We start from the raw sequence: 16,323 nt of genomic DNA, 5'->3' as shown, positions 1-16,323 counted from the left end.
TCCTGTATCAATACACATTTCCCCTCGATGCTTTTTAACAGCTTTATTGTATTCTAGTGTGTGGCTACTACATGATTTTACAGTCATGTGCCACATAATAATGCTTCAGTCAGTGATGAAGTGCATGTACAACGGTTCCCAAAAGATAATGGAGCTGAAAAATTCCTTTCGCTTAGGTATGTCATTGTCGTCATAATGCACATGACTCATGTTTGCAGTGATGCTGATGTAAACAAACCTACGGCACTGCCAGTCGTAGAAAAGTGCAGCACATACAATCATGTCCAGTCCATAACACTGGGTGATAACAACTATGTTACCGGTTTATGTATTTACTACACAATACATTTTATTGTTATTTTAGACTGTACTCTTTCTACTTATTAAAGTCTCTTAATGGCCTCACTTTGTCTTGTGATTGATTTAATCTCATGTTTTGTATAGTCAGTCACATGCTGTCCAGGCTTATAACCTAGGAGCAATAGTCTAGTGCAGTGGTCGGCAAACTCATTAGTCAACAGCACCAAATATCAACAGTACGATTGAAATTTCTTTTGAGAGCCAAATTTTTTAAACTTAAACTTCTAACGCCACTTCTTTAAAATAGACTCGCCCAGGCCATGGTATTTTGTGGAAGAGCCACACTCAAGGGGCCAAGGAGCCGCATGTGGCTCGCAAGCCGCAGTTTGCCGACCACGGGTCTAGTGTGTAGTAAGCTTACCACCTAGGTTTGTTTAAGTGCACTCCGTGATGTTCGCACACGATGAAATCGGAAAATCGCCAAACTCGCCAACCGCTGCATTTGTCAAAACATACCCCCATCGTTAAGTGGTGCATGACTGTATTTACGAGTCTCTTATTTGGCATTTGGTTGTTTGAAACCTTTTGTTAAAATAAACAATGCTGCAATGAATATTCAGTGAGTATACACATCAGAATATATCCGAAGGACAAAGTCCTAGACATGGAATTGCAGGGTTAAGCAATTTACGTTTTTAAATGGCCAAACTGCCCTCCTTTGAGGCTATTCTAATTCCTACTCCAGCCAACAACAAGTGCCCATTTCTCCACAGAGGAGGGGAGGGGGCAGCTGTGACTTAGTTTTTGACGGAAGGGAGAGAGGGCTCTGCTGGGCTGGCCTGAGAATGCCGGCTGGAGGCTCAGCAGCCAGGCTGCTGTGAAGGCACCTGGATCAGGAGCATGAGGCACCCTGCCGTCAGCACAGCACGCAGAAGGCACCGTGCCGCCCACAGGGAGCACAGCTTCTGCACACAGATTCGCAGCCTCACGGAGACAAGAAGGGACTAGGAGGGGGCGCGCAGGGGGAGGAGGGGAGTAGAGTGGAAGGTACAAACTTCTCCCTCTGGGCTGGTGATTCCTGAAGGGGGCAGGGGCATCCCATTTTCTCAGCTGTTAGTTTTAATGAGTTGGGGAGCACAGGGTGTACCCCACCGTAACCCAACTCTGAGCAGATCCCCTCCCCCCCAGCAGCCTACTGGAGGGAGGGTGACTGGACAGTGGACCAAACCCCTTGGAATTTAGGAAGCTTGGGTTTGGGTCTGGCCTCTTCCACTTTTTAGTTATATGAACTTGGGCAAATAATTTTTCTGGGTGTTTCCTCTCTTGTAAAATGGAGATAATAATATGTAGAAACACTGGGGTCGGTGTTTTATACAGTGTTAAGTGATGCTACCATATACAGTGTCTGGCCCATATCAGATATAGTCCCAAAAAGTCTGATGAAGGAACCCATGACTTTTCCATTGAAATAGTTATTAAAATGATCTTTCAAGCAGAAGTTTTAGCTGGAACTACGGCTCTGCCTGGAAGAGTTTTTTATGAGGTGGATTCATAGTAAAAGCTTATGGAGATGTCCTGGTGGGGAGAGATCCAACAGAGGGCGGATTCTACTCTCCGATGAGGGTCTTCATGCCTATGCCGCGCCCCCCCCCCCCCCCCCCGTTGAGGCCCCCGGGCCCCCAGTGACCGATTCCTGTCTGAGGCTCGTAGGACACAAAGCTCTTGGTGTCACTTGACGCCCAACTTGTTTTCTTTTCTGCACGGCTGACCTGCCTCTAGGAGCCCTAAGAGAACCACCGAGAAATCACAGAAGAGAAAAATCGGAGATGAGGTGGGGAGGGTAGAGGGAGGGGTGAAACGGAGAGAGAGCACAGGCAACGCAGCGGAAAGCCTGCAAAGGGACGCTCCGAGGGCCCCTCCCGGGAGCAACTGGATCCAGCCGGTCCCAAATCCCGGTCTTCCCCAGAAAGGCTACGCCTCGCCTCCCCGTGCGTTCCCAGGTCTGCCTGCCCCGCGCGGCTCCCGGCGCTCCCGGCGGCTGGGAGCTCGGTTCCAGGTGGAGAGGCACCTGCTCCAGAATCGCCCTCCGGCCGCAGGGAGCCGGCCCTCCCCGCCCAGCCAAGCACCCTCCGGGCCGGCGCACGCCCTCAGCCCATCCCTGCCCGAGGGGCGCGCGGTGCCACTCACCTCCGGCAAGCTCGCGGGTACCCCCGCCGCGCACCCGGCACCCGCGCGCCCTCCGCGCGCGTCCGCCGCTGACCTTGCGTCGTTTTCGTCCACAGCGGCCGCCGGGTCTCCGTTCCTCGGCAGCAGGGGTCGGGGTGGGCGGGGCGGGGAGAGGCTGGGGCCTGGAGGGGTGCCCGCAGGCTGGCCGCACAAAGGCGAGGCGAGGCGAGCCGCACCTCCCCGCGCCCCATTCAACGCTCCGTCGCGCTCCCTCCGCCCCGCCCGCCGCTTAAAGGCAGAGCGCCGGCGGGGCTCGGCGGCCCGCGGACGGGCACAGGAAATGACCTCAGCAGGCTCCGGCTCCCACCTCTCCGCTCCGCTCCGCTCCGCTCGTCCCGTCGCGTCCCGTCCCGGGCGGTGGGGCCCGTGGGCGGGGGGCTCTCCCGATCCCCGTCCCCGAGCTCTCTGCGGAGGCCGCCACCAGCTGCCACAAGGGGCGGCGAGGGCGCCCCTGGGTATGTCCTGCTCCCAGCGAGCGTGGCACCCTCGCAGGAAGGGCGCAAGACCAGACCCCGAGCACCACCACCGCCAAAGGAGGTTCCAGTCTGGGTCTGGCGACCTGTGAAAACTTCAACGCCCGGATGTTTAAGCCCAAGTTCTAATTGCAAACAATCTGTCCCACGGGGACCAATGTTCTGACTTGTAAGTTGGAAAGAAAAGAAAAAAAAAAAGTCACCGCAGCCCACGGTAACTTGCCTGCGTATGTATGTATGTATGTATGTATGTATGTATGTATGTATGTATGTATTTACTTATTTAAAGGAGCCGGCCCAGAAGGCAGAAAGGCAAACCGGACACTGCCTATGGCATTCTTCAGTGCACCCTTGTTCTTCAAGGGCTTAGTCCCTCAGCTCACCAGTATAATCCTACACGAGGGGGTGAGGGGGTGTGTGGATCACTCAATTTTAGGGTAGGTGGGAATGGGGTAAAAACTTTCCTCCCCAAAGGAATGAACAGAGGCAAACACCACCAGGACCGGATTCTCCAAAGGGGCTTTTTAATAAAGAGACTCAGTCCAGGTGGTGGTGAAGGATCCCCTGGCTCCACCCCACGTTTGAATCTGAATCTCTGGAGGTAAGCTGGCAAATTGCCCAGCTAACAAGTTCCCCAGGTGATTCTCATGCACAGTTTTGAGAGCCCAGACATTATGAAAAGATGGTCCCAGTAGTTCAGGTGGCCAAGGGTGAAAGTTCAACTGGGCCAATTGGACTCCTGGGGCTGAACTTGCAAATAGATTCACAGCTCCTGGAGATTGGGACAGGTCAGCTCCAGTCTGGGACGCTGGCCTCTCCTGTCCCCTTCAACGCTCTGGAAATTGCCTAAGGAAGCCCAAAAGCAAGTCGTCTGCCGTTTGTAAGGGAGATTCATTCATTCATAGATTCCTTCACTGAATTGGTATTCATGACATAGTATAAATTTCAAATAATACGGAAGGGCTAACGATGAAAAGTCTTCCTCCCACCCTCTCCCTTGCCCCCCGCATCACATCACTCCTCCCCAAATACAACTACTGTTGTAAGTTTGGTATCTTTTTTTATTAATCTTCACCCGAGGATATTTTTTCCATTGATCTTTAGAAAGAGTAGGAGGAGAGGGAAAGGAGAGAGAGAGAGAGAGAGAGAGAGAGAGAGAGAGAGAGACTGATGTGGGAGATACACATTGATTGGTTGTATATGGGCTAGGGATAGAACCTACAACCCAGGTATGTGCCCTTGACCAGAATTGAACCCAAGACCCTTTGGTATGCTGGTCAACTTTCTAATCACTGAACTACACCGGCCAGGGCCGTCATTAGTTTTGTGTGTATCCTTTCAAGATATTTATGCATGCATAAGTATTCATGTATTCATAAATGCATATGTATTCATATCCTTCTTTCAACACTAGGAAATATCCCTTGCTTTTTTCCCCTGACATTTCCATTTGTTGACTCTGAGTGTGACATATCAGCACAAATAGAGACGCCTTATTTTTAATGGTCCCCTAATATTCTTAATGATGGATATTTAGGATGTTTTCAATCTCTGGCTATTATTATATATCTTGCTGCAATGATGTCTTTGTACATTCTTTGTACATACTTCTTGTCCCACATATATGACTATCTTTAAGGTTTAATACCTAGAAGTGGAATTACTGGCTCTAAACACAATGGGAATTTTAAATTCCAACAGATGCTGCCAACTTACTCTCAAAGGAGACTGCACCAACCTACACTTCTATCAATGTGTGTGATTCGCCCTTCATTCCCTGCTACACCCCCCACCCCCCAGTGAAGTGATTTTTCACAAAGAACACAGCTTTTAGGAAGGGAGCATTAAATGAGTTGATGTGCACGGACAGTTTTAGAACATTGCTAACGCACAGAAAGGCTCAAGAAAGTGTTAGAGGTTAGTTCCCCTAACCACACTCCTCTGTGTGACTGCCCCCTGCTTTGAGGTCTGTTTCAGTCCCAGCTCTGTAAACTTGGGCAAGTTCCTTAGCCTCTTTGGGAACCAGTTTCCTTAACTTTAATATGAGAATGGTAATGTCTCTCTCTGAATTAAATCAGATAAAAGAGTTACATAAATTTTGGGATCCAATTATTGTTCAATAAGTGATAGCTATTCTTTTTTCCTCAAACTTTCCTCCCAACTTTTTATTTTGAAAATTTCAAATCTACAGAAGTTACCAAAAAATTACCCATATACTCTTCACCTAGATTTACCAACTGTTAACATATTACCACTTTCTCTCTCTCTTTCCCTCTCTGTCTCTCACCCATTTGATAATTAGTTGTATACAACTTTATCTCCTTTTTTCATACCACTTTTTTATTCCCCCTTTTTACACAATTATTCGACCTTTTGCTCCTGAATATTTAGCATGTACCTTCCTAAGAACAAGGGTGAACACACTAATATCACACTTAGAATATTTAACACTGATGCAATACTATCATGTTCGATGCAAGACATAGTCTAATGTCCCCAGCTGTCCCAATAATGTTCTTTATAGCTGAGTTTTATAGCTCTTCTGTTTATTTTTAAAAAATATATTTTATTGTTCTTTTACAGAGAGGAAGGGAGAGGGATAGAGAGTTAGAAACATCGATGAGAGAGAAACATCGATTCAGCTGCCTCTTGCACACTCCCTACTGGGGATGTGCCCGCAACCAAGGTACATGCCCTTGACCGGAATTGAACCTGGGACCCTTCAGTCCACAGGCCGACGCTCTATGCACTGAGCCAAACCGGTTTCGGCCAGCTTCTATTTATTTTTATTAGTTCCTAGCTACTACTCACCAGAGTGAATGGATGGTTAGAAGAAAATGGGCTCGTCCCCGCCTCTGCTCCAGCGAGAGAGTGACTCCCACAGCCCTAGACGCTGGCATTCTTCGGGGGTTGTAGGTAGGCAATAACCAGGCATGAGGGCTGCTCACAGGCAAGCAGTTCCCCATCTGACACCAGGATTGTCCCACCAGCCACCGCTGCTGATGTTGCCTCCTCTGCCTGACCCCTGCCACCCCATGCTGGCCACCAGCAACTCCCCCACCTCTTGCAACTCTGGTTGGGTTTCTGGTGTCCTCTCTAACAACCCCACTGGTCCCCAATCAGCAGAGGCAGCTGTTCTGACTCCAATGAGACCTGGCTCCTATATCACCCTGAACCACACCACCCCACCCCACCTCAGGAATGAATCCCTATGACCTCTAGGCTGGCGTACCCCAACTGAAACCTGAGATTAAGGGTTGGAATGATTGAGTCACTGTCTTTTTCCTGTGATCTTTCTGTCTTATGGCACTTTCTATATGGCCCTTCTGAGGGGCCGTATAGAGGAACTGAGGCTGAGAGTCAAATTATGGCCTCTGGCCAAATCCAGACAATGACATCAGCTGACTGACACCTAAGTCCCCATCTTCTCCCCCCCTCATTTATGGTAGATGATTTTTAAGTTGTCCCAGGTGCGCCCCTCAATGCCCAACTCTAAGCTTGGATGAATCATCTCCTTGCTTCCTGGCTCCATATGTCTTGTTGTAAAGGGAGAAATGATTTCGTCAGCCCAGCTACCTTCAGGTCAGAGGATTTGAGAGTAGGAGAAAAAGGTAGGATTATGAGGGAGTTACCACAGCAGAGGGGGACTTTGTAAAACTGAAGTAAAGAAAAAGCCATCTTGGGCCCCACCTTGGGCCCCATCTTGGGCTGGTGCTGTAGTGGGAGAGGGAGGAGAGCAAGAAGGGCTGGGGAGGCCAGGGGTCTGGGAAGCCTGCTGGGAAGGCTCTGACCCCCAGACCCCTGCAAGGATCCTTGGAGAAATGGTACCCACCACACCTACAGCTCGTTCCGCTTGGTGTTAGCTTCTTCTTTTTTTTAAAAAAATATATTTTATTGATATTCTACAGAGAGGAAGGGAGAGGGATAGAGAGTTAGAAACATCAATGAGAGAGAAACATCAATCAGCTGCCTCCTGCACAACCCCCACTGGGGATGTGCCCGCAACCAAGGTACATGCCCTTGACCGGAATCGAACGTGGGACCCTTCAGTCTGCAGCCCGACGCTCTATCCACTGAGCCAAACCGGTTTTGGCAGGTGTTAGCTTCTTATAAGTGGCCTTACAGCAGAGAGAGAGGAAGAAAGCCACCATGTGCCCAGAGTCCAAGGGTCACTTGGGTCATTGAAACTGAGGGCCTCCTTCTCTCTTCTGAGGGGAGGATGAGGCCTGGACGGACACTCACTGGGAACAGGTCTGGGCCAATGTGGCCCTTTGGCAATTGTCAAGTTCTTTTCTTTTTTTAGTCCTCACCCAAGAATGTGATTTTAAAAAAAAAATCCTTTTATTGGCCAGAGAGTGAAACATTCTTCTTTTTTAAAAAAATTTTTTTATTATTATTTTTTTTATTTCAGAGAGGAAGGAAGAGGGAGAAAGAGATAGAAACATCAATGATGAGTGAGAATCATTGATCAGCTGCCTCCTACTGGGGATCCCCAGTATGCCCCCCTACTGGGGATTGAGCCCGCAACCTGGGCATGTGCCTTTGACCAGAATTGAACCTGGGACCCTTCAGTCCACAGGCTGACGCTCTATCCACTGAGCCAAGCCAGCAAGGGCTGATGTTACGGATTTTAGAGAGAGAAGAGAGAGAAACATGGATGTGAGAGAGAAACATCGATTAGTTGCTTCCCGTATGCGCCCCGACCTGGGATTGATTGAACCCGAAATTCAGGCTCATCTATTTGCAGCCACTGGAGATGAGAGGTGAGTGGAGGCCATTTGTCCCTTCCTACAGGTGGGATATTAAAAATGGCCGAGGCCAAAGTCTGGCAAATATACAAACATTTATTAGCAGGCAGGCACAAAAAGCCCCACAATCCTCAAGGGAGCCGGGGAGTTGGCCTACCTGGTTTGTGCACATCATTCATGCGAGGGCCCAAAGCATCTTTCTGGCTCTCTCCATAGTTTGAAAACCACTTATGTCACCAACAGAGGATTGTTTCTAGCATCCCTCAAGCACCTTCAGCCCGCTGCGTAGAGTTGGATGACGGTTGAAGTGTTTATGTAACCACCCTCTAGAGTATGGATTCCTGATTGGAGTGCTTCAGACGCTAACTAACCAACCACTCTAGGGCTGCGCGGAGAGTCAGGGTATATACACACACCAATAGTTTGGACTGAACACGTTCCTACAGAATCTGTGCCTGGCTCCCTAGGCAGCACCGTTGGAAAGAATGGGGACCTTGAAACTGACCAGACCTCAGTTCAATCCCAGCTTTACCATTTCTGTGCTGATGTAATCCCCGGGGGGGGGGGGGGGGGCGGCGGGGAGCCGGGGGGGGGGGGGCTTGCATAAGTACTTTCTGCGTTCATTTCTTATTTGTAAAATGGTGACAGTAATTCTTAACTGTTAGGGTTGTTGAAAGGATTCAATGAGATAATACAATGTCTGGTACAGTAGCAAGTTCTATATAAAGGGTAGCTTTTGTTACTCCTTGAACAAATATTTGCTGGAGGATTAATGTTTACCAGCTACTCTACTAGGTTTCCAGGTATCTGCTCTATTGCGTCAGAGGTGGTATCTGTTCCCAAGGCGTTCTCTTTGTTATAAGATTGCCATAGATAAGCAAGATGGCCAGAGAGACAAAAAGAACTAGGAGAACTGGTGACACGCTTGTTTGCCAATTCATTTTCCCCATGTCCTGGCCTTTCTAGAGACCCCACGTCCCAACCCCATTTGTTTTCTCTGAACTGGGCTCTGGGCTCCAAAGAGACCCCTCCTGACTCACTGAGGCCCTCCTAAATTAAGCACCCATTCTTCTGTCTTCAGGGCCTGGTTCTGTTGCTGTTGGAAAGAGAGTAAAGGGAAAGAGGGAGAGGAAAGAGGAGAAGGGGGAGGGGGCCTCAGATTCCCAGGAGCCCTGGTCAGTCCTGGTCCAGCCCTGTGCCCAGAGCTAGGGGCAAAGCTTGGGGGCTCTTGGGTTACAGAGGAGTCAGGAGGCTAGTTCTGCTGATTCTCTGGAAGCAGCCAGGGCAACCACTCAGAGAGGCTCAGAGTCACCGTCCAAGTGGGACTGGGAGGGCGGTGGTCAGACATGCAAAGTGTAGGAAGAAAACGAGGTGGCCCAGAGGCAGAATTCTGTGTGTGTGAATGTGTATGTGTGTGTATGTTGGGGGAGGGAGAGATGTCCTAACTTTGAGCATGGACTCTTCTTTCACTTATTCCTTCAGTTGCTCATTAACAAATATTTACCATTTCCCAGACACTGTGTGAAGAAACAGTGTGACCAGTCAACTCAGGGCACAGGCTTTCGAACCAGGCACGCCTGCCGTTGGATCCTGGCTGTTCCCAGCAGGGATTATGGGGAAGAACAGATGCAATGACCACACATATCACTGCAAATGATCGGTTCGGGGCAGCTGTGGGCTCTGGAGCCAGAGAGCCAGGTGGATGATGCCGGGGGAGGGTTTGGGGGGTGTTCTTCATGTGCAAAGCAGGAAACAGAATTCGTTCCTTGCAGGGTGGTTGTGAAGGTGGAGATAAAGGGTCGTCCCTAGTGTCTGGCATATCATAGGCACCTGGTAAGGCAATGGGTGCTTAATTTAGGAGGGCCTCAGTGAGTCAGGAGGGATCTCTTTGGAGCCCAGAGCCCAGTTCAGAGAAAACAAATGGGGTTGGGACATGGGGTCTCTAGAAAGGCCAGGAAAGTATTAAAGGGGTAAAGGACTAGCAAGATGCCCAAAGACTAGGGGCTTGGAAACTAACAAAAGAGGAATGGGTGGAAGGAGGGTCTGGTGGAGAAGGACTCCAATGAGAAGGTAGGCAGTGATTCTCCATCTAACCTCACGTCATAAAATCCTGGGGGCACTGATTAGAATATGGATTCAGATCCCGGGCATTGGGATCAGCAGGCCCAGGGATCTGTATTTTCATGGTCCTTAGGACCAGTAGGGTGCCTGGCAGTGACTGGTTTGTCATACATCATCTCTAACACTCCGTGATCTTCTCAGAGAGCAACAACAGTGGAGGAGAACTGGGTAGAGCTGATGTAATGACAACATACATCAGTGTGAAATGATTGTCCAGTGCAGCTGTGGGCTCCCCAAGCAGGAGAGAGTCAGGAGGAGGGGGGCTCAGTAAGGGGAGGTGAAAAAGGGGCAGGGGAGACGGCAGGGAGGGAGAAATGGGAGCTAAGTTGGGAGCTGATGGAACTCAGGGAATGAGGACTGGGTAAATCTAGACTTCTGACTGGGATTCTAGATCATTTTACAAATTATACTAGTAGCATCATGGTTTTCAACCAGCTGTCTTATCTCCATCGTAAACAATGGCTGCTCACAGGAGGGCTGCGCAGGGCCCAGATCCAAGTAGCAGGCTGGTTCTAAAGCAGCTGGGAGAGCCCGTGTGGGGGGAGACGCCAGCTTCTGAGAAGCCAAGGAAACTCAGGCCAACCAGGGAGCTGGTTTGGCACCTCGGCTCCTTCTTCTGTGTCCTGTGTGTAGCAGTCCCAGACACTTGAATTCTCAAGGTGACCGTGTTTGGCCCCTGGGGTCCTACTTCTAGAGTTCAAATCCCAGCTCTGGCACGCAGCTCAGGACTGGCATTTAGTTAGTACTCCATAGAGGCTGGCCATTATTATCTCTGCCGCTGATGACAGACCCAAGCTGAGAGAGAGAAAAGTCTCCCCCCCCCACCCCTACTTTACCCCCACACTCAATTCTGCCTGAGTTTCCCACCAGCTGGTCCCAGAGTCGAGCAGTGTGAGTGGGCTGGTGAGCCAGGGTTCTGCTTTCATGCATTTAACGCATGTTTGGGAAGTGTCCACTGTGGGCCAGGATGCAGGGGAGGGAGCGTGTGGGAGAGTAGGTGGCTCACTCCAGGGCGAACCGGACCTTGGAGGGCCTCTCTGCCTCTCCTCCTGGAAGCAGCTGCTTCACCTGACAGGAAGTGGCCTGCCGTCTGGGGTGGGGACCTGCACGTAGGGCTGTGAGAGTGTTTCCTTTGCTTCAGGGATGCACGCACCCCTCCACAGGGTGCCTTCCCGGCTGAGTGGTTGCCACAAGAGTGAGCCAACCAGCGCTCCAGGATTCACAGAGAAGGGAAGACAGGAAATGCATGAATAGATTCAGAGGACGCAGCCATTGCAGCTCTTCCCCCTTCCTTCCCTCAGTGTCTCGGTGTGAAACCAATAGGTCTGTTATCTCCTTTGACCAATCAGGCCTTCATCTGGTGCTTCTGATCATCATGCTCAGGTTCAGGGTTTTTACTGGAAGCGTCAGGGCTCATGTCCTATTGGGAGCTCTCTTTGCTAGATCCTTTTTGTGAAGGGGGGTTAGTGCAGATGACATAACCTGTCTTCCCTATCAAAGTCCTGGTCGTGACCATTGACCTGCTGGGACATCGCAGGCTATCTCTCAGCGCCATCTAGTGGTCAGGGTGGCTTTTTTCGAAAACTTTTTTCAGTTACAGTTGACACACAATCCTTCCTATCTAATAAGGAGGGAATGTGCTAATTGACCGTCACACTCTCACAAAGATGGCAGCACCCACAGCCAATAAGGAGGGAATATGACTGCCACGCCCTCAAAGATGGTGATGCCCACAGCCACAAGATGGCGGTGCCCAGGGCCGGCCTGAGGCACAGGCAAGCCTCGGATGGCGGCTGCCCAGCCGCCCAGGGCCGGCTGAGGCTCAGATAACCAGGGCCGGCCGAGGCTTGCAGCAGAGGTGTGATGGGGGCGTTGCTTCCCTGATCGCCAGGTTGCCTCCCACCTCTGAGAGCTCCCAGACTGTGAGAGGAGGCAGGCTGGACTGAGGGACCCCCCCTCCAGTGCATGAATTTTCATGCACCAGGCCTCTAGTATTATATGAATTTCAGGTGTACAACACAGTGATTATACATTTATATTAAGTGATCACCCTGATGAGTCTAGCACCCCCCTGTCTGACACCTAGGATGGCTTGTTTTCTTAAAGGGGCCTGAGCCCCAGCATTTCTACTCCCATCCACACCTAGGGCCAGATCTATTCCCTTCTGATCTGACCACAGCGTGCTTTAGTCACCTCAAAGGTGGTTAGTGGGCCTTTAATCTCTGCCTAAAGTGGAGACTTTAAACTCTGCATACTTTGTTCCTGTTCAATTTTGCATAGTTTCAGGAAAGGGGATTGGAAAATCTCACGGTATTAAGACTGGGGTGAAGTAGGGAAGATGGAAAGAACATCCTCCCCCTTCCCAGCTTTGGATGCCTGGCTCCAGCAATGCATAGACCACCAGCTGGGCACTTATTCCATGTCACCCAGTCATGCCATAAGGGCAAGGGACTGGAAGAGTCTCTTCCGGGCAAAGTCCAAGCCGTGGATTAACCCTTTGCACTCGCTTGCTTTTTTCTCGAGCTGCTACCGATGCTAACAGTGTCGAGTCACACTCGACATCCGAGTGCAAAAGGTTAAGGATCACCTTTGCTTTGCCACAGATTAAGTGATAGGACATAGAGCTGGAACCAAACTGCTCAGCGCAGGATAGTGAGGGAATCCACTTACTGGGAGCTTTGTTCATGTGGGAGTGAGCCTTGGAGTTTACAGAGAAGTGGTGTGCACAGTGTACCTTAAAAGAAAGGAATTTCCGCATATCCAACTTCCGAATTTTGTGAGCCACATCCAAAGGAGGCACTACTAGTCCGTTTCCCTTTACGGAATGGAGCTCACCTAAAGGAACCAGGTGGTGCCTACAGACAGGCCTCGTACATAAGAAGGGAGGCTGGGATGGAGCAGAACATAGCTTCCTAGGGTAGGAAACTGACCGGCATTGCTCAAACACTACACATTGTCCCACTGGCCATTGGGGACACTCTCGGTTGTCTTCTAGAATGATCTGATCCTGAAAGCAGGAATTTCCCTGTGGGGCATTAGGATCATTCCTATGTACACACAGGTTCTCTGGAACAAAACATACTCTTGGGAAGAGGTTGTTTGTTTCTAAACAAAATATTAGTGTTGAAATAAATCCACTAGAATACTCAGAGTAAGAAATTTCTCTAAATACACTTGCCACTCAAAGCCAGTGAGATAGTACTGTGCAGACTTCCTGAGATGGGAAGTCATTTATAGAGGTGAGAATCACTAAAATTTTTCTAGGACCTTGCCCTCCACATAATTTTATTACTATTATTTAATATACTTTTATTGATTTCAGAGCGGAAGGGAGAGGGAGAGAGAGATAGGAGCATCAATGATGAGAGAGATTCATCAATAGGCTGCCTCTTGCACACCCCCTACTGGGGATCAAACGCACAGCCAACCCAGGCATGTGTCCCTGACCGTAATCAAACCCAAGACTCTTCAGTCCATAGGCTGACGCTCTATCCACTGAGCCAAACCAGCTAGGGCTCTCCACTTTAAACCCCTGCTTTCACTGGCATGGTTTTTTCACTTGTGTCCTTTCTTGAGGTACATCATTCAATATTCCTCACAGTCTGTGTTAGCAGAAGGATGGTTGACAGGAATATATTGTTCCCAATATTTATTAGCAGCAATAATAACAAAATAGAGAAAAAGATACAACTTAAATATCCATCTATTTCAACCTACTAAGTAAATTATTATGATTCATCTAGAAAATAAAATACTTTGCAGCCATTAAAACTTATGTTGAAGAATTATATTTAGTGACATGGAAAGATATTTATTACTTAATTTCAAGTGAAACAATTTCTAGAAAAGTATGTATAACATGGCTTATTTTATGTAGAATGGTATGTATGTATATATATATAACTAGATGTATATCTATGTATATAAATATGGGTAGAGTATCTTTTTTTCAAACATCAACAGCAATTATCTTTGGGTATAGAAATTTGGTTGAATGCTTTTAGTTTCTGCTTTGTTCTTTTCTATATTATAGAAATGTTTTATAAGGAGTATGAATCATTTTTTCTAAGAAAGCTATTAAAATGTTTTAAAAGTATTGATCTCACCAGTAAAGTAGAAAACTGAGATTCAGGGAAGTTGAGAAATAACTCAATAAAGCCACAATCTGCCTGTCAAAGAGTCTGAATTTGCCCTCAGAACTTTCTATCCCTTACGTTTAATGCCATTCCCTTGGAGTAACTGCCTCTAACTGGTTAAAATCTTGGGGAGGGATATGGCCAAGTGGAGACCTGAGGGAGTGGGGGGGATCAGTGTTCTGATCAGAGGGACTCATATTGCTGGATCTCTGTTACCTCTTCAGAGCAATTAAGCTATGACCACAACAGCGTTACTGGATTCCTATTATACACCATGTTCTTGTGGTCTGGCAGTTGTCCAGGTCTTGAAGGAGCAGACACAAGTCTGGAAACAGAGTTAAGTTGGGCCTAGTTCTAATCCAAACCCATTTTACATCCTTCAAGGGAAATGCCGTATTCAGCCATGTTCTCCTTTTGAGGAAAGAAGGAACGTGAAGCTAGTTGGGTGTAGTCCAGAGGCCTGACTTCGTGAGGTTCTGAGAGGGAGCAGTGCGGTAAATGAGTTCAAGGAGAAGGTCTGGAGCCGTCTTCCTTCCCTATACCCCTTCTCATTCTCCCACGCCCTCCCACGTTCCTCCACGCCCCATCACTGCAGCACCGGAGACCTCCTGACCCTTCCTTTGACATTCTTAGTGTCTGGAACATCATTCAGCTCTATTCCAAGTGGGCAAGCGGCCGTTAGGACAGGGAGTGGGACCCACTGGGCCCTGTCTTCCTAGAACACCAACTGGGATTTAGATAGTAAAAGCTCAAGGATATGCTATAGTAGTTATCTCCATCACAGAAACGCCCAGAAGGACACCTACTGGATGGAGATGAGGCCCTGAGCAACCGGTTTCCTTCATAGGCTATGCATCCGAGCACAGACACGCAGCTCCAGAGCAGGGCACTGAGCACGTCCGTGTCCTTCTCCTGTGTTAGTAGAAACCCCACCATCTGCCCTTCCTGTCCCTAGACCCATCTACTGTACTCCCTGGGAGGTTACAGTCCTCTGTGCCTGACGTGACTGCCCACAGATTTGGAAAAATCCACCAAAGATGGCCTTGCCCCCTTCCTAGGGCTGTGTCTTGCTGAAGGACATAAGAGGAAGCAAACCTTGACCTAAGCTGTGGGCAAGAAAGAGGGGCAAAGATTCTTTTGACAGAAAGAGGTGTGTAAATGTGCAAATACTGGTCAGTTTTGAGCCAAAGCCTGGAAGTTTACTTGACAAATAGAGTGTGGTAGCTATAAAGCCAGACATAGAAATAGCCCCATCATAGAACACAAGCAATCACGCACCTCCCTCGGCATGGGAGGCGCAACATTGAAAGCAATCCCTGGGAGTGTGGGTAAGACCGTTGTGTATTGTCCCCATCTCCATATGACAGTTCTCAATCTTTTTACCTGTCTGACCCTCATCCTTAGTACAGTACACGACACATTAATGGTTGCTGAATTGGATAGCAAGTTCTTTGCCACGGCGCAGCACTAGGGAAGAGAAGACACTAAATACCTACTTGTTAATCAATTAGCGTCTGAGACGAACAGGGCAACTCGAGCGAACTAATTCCCCAGACAAGACAGAGTCTCTGGGAGCATTCACCCATCGGGCTTCTGCAGCCTTTCTGAAGGTGGCAGAATTCTCCTAGAAGGGCCTAGATGAGGAGGGTGGAAAGAATTGAAACGGGTTTTATCCTAACCTCGAGGATGCAACCTACACCCCTACCCCACCCCAAGGTTGGGCTGCCTCTCAGCCAGCTCCTGTGGGAGAAACTTTTTGACTCAGATTTACAAAAAGAAAGATTATTCCACTCGAACCCATCCCAGGACCTAGTGCGGGCCAGGCATTGAGACTTGGATGAGATGTCCTGATAGGAAATCTTAACCTATTAATGTTGCCAAATCCCCAGATATCCTTCTGCAATCACTGCGCCTGGCTGAAATTTCTCTTTGAACTGATACAGTGGAGTGGGGACAGGCACGCAGTGTCCCCCGGGCAGAATGGCTTAGATAGCAGCATGAAAGCTATTAGTTGCAAAGCCTCTCATAACCAGGCTCCCCTCAACAATACCCCTTTGTCCCTCATCAGACGACTAAGCTCCTTGTATCCTGGCAAAGGGAGGCACGAAGGGGAGGTGACCAGCCTGGAGTTTGGTTTCTAATCTCTAGGGCAGAAATTCTTTCAAATTTGCCCAGCACTTGGGCTGACTGCTGAGTTGGAAATGAGAGCAGCTGGGGAGTGGGGGTGGCTCTCCCCATGATTCCCAAGTTTCATAATCAACTCTACCCCCCCCCCCCAAATTTACAACCTTCACAGTCAAACCCACATTTAGAAGGAAG

General features: G+C 49.0%; 1 protein-coding gene across 2 annotated transcripts in view; it reads right to left on the bottom strand.

Moving 5' to 3' along the window:
* Positions 1-2,775, bottom strand: part of PLEKHH1 (pleckstrin homology, MyTH4 and FERM domain containing H1) — a 47,170-nt gene extending 44,395 nt beyond the window's left edge. Inside the window, exon 1 of one of the 2 annotated variants that reach the window (XM_079768386.1) lies at positions 2,561-2,775. In XM_079768386.1, coding sequence (XP_079624512.1) covers positions 2,561-2,717 — 157 coding nt within the window. In that variant the 5' untranslated portion in view covers positions 2,718-2,775. Of the gene's footprint in view, positions 1-2,487 lie in introns of both variants that reach the window. The other variant, XM_079768388.1, reaches the window with a different exon arrangement.
* Positions 2,776-16,323: the final 13,548 nt, after the last annotated feature.

This window comes from Cnephaeus nilssonii (assembly GCF_951640355.1).
Source record: "Cnephaeus nilssonii genome assembly, chromosome: 4".
Lineage (NCBI taxonomy): Eukaryota > Metazoa > Chordata > Mammalia > Chiroptera > Vespertilionidae > Cnephaeus > Cnephaeus nilssonii.
The sequence above is the reverse complement of the archived record's forward strand: the minus strand, read 5'-3'. Positions and strand labels throughout refer to the sequence as shown.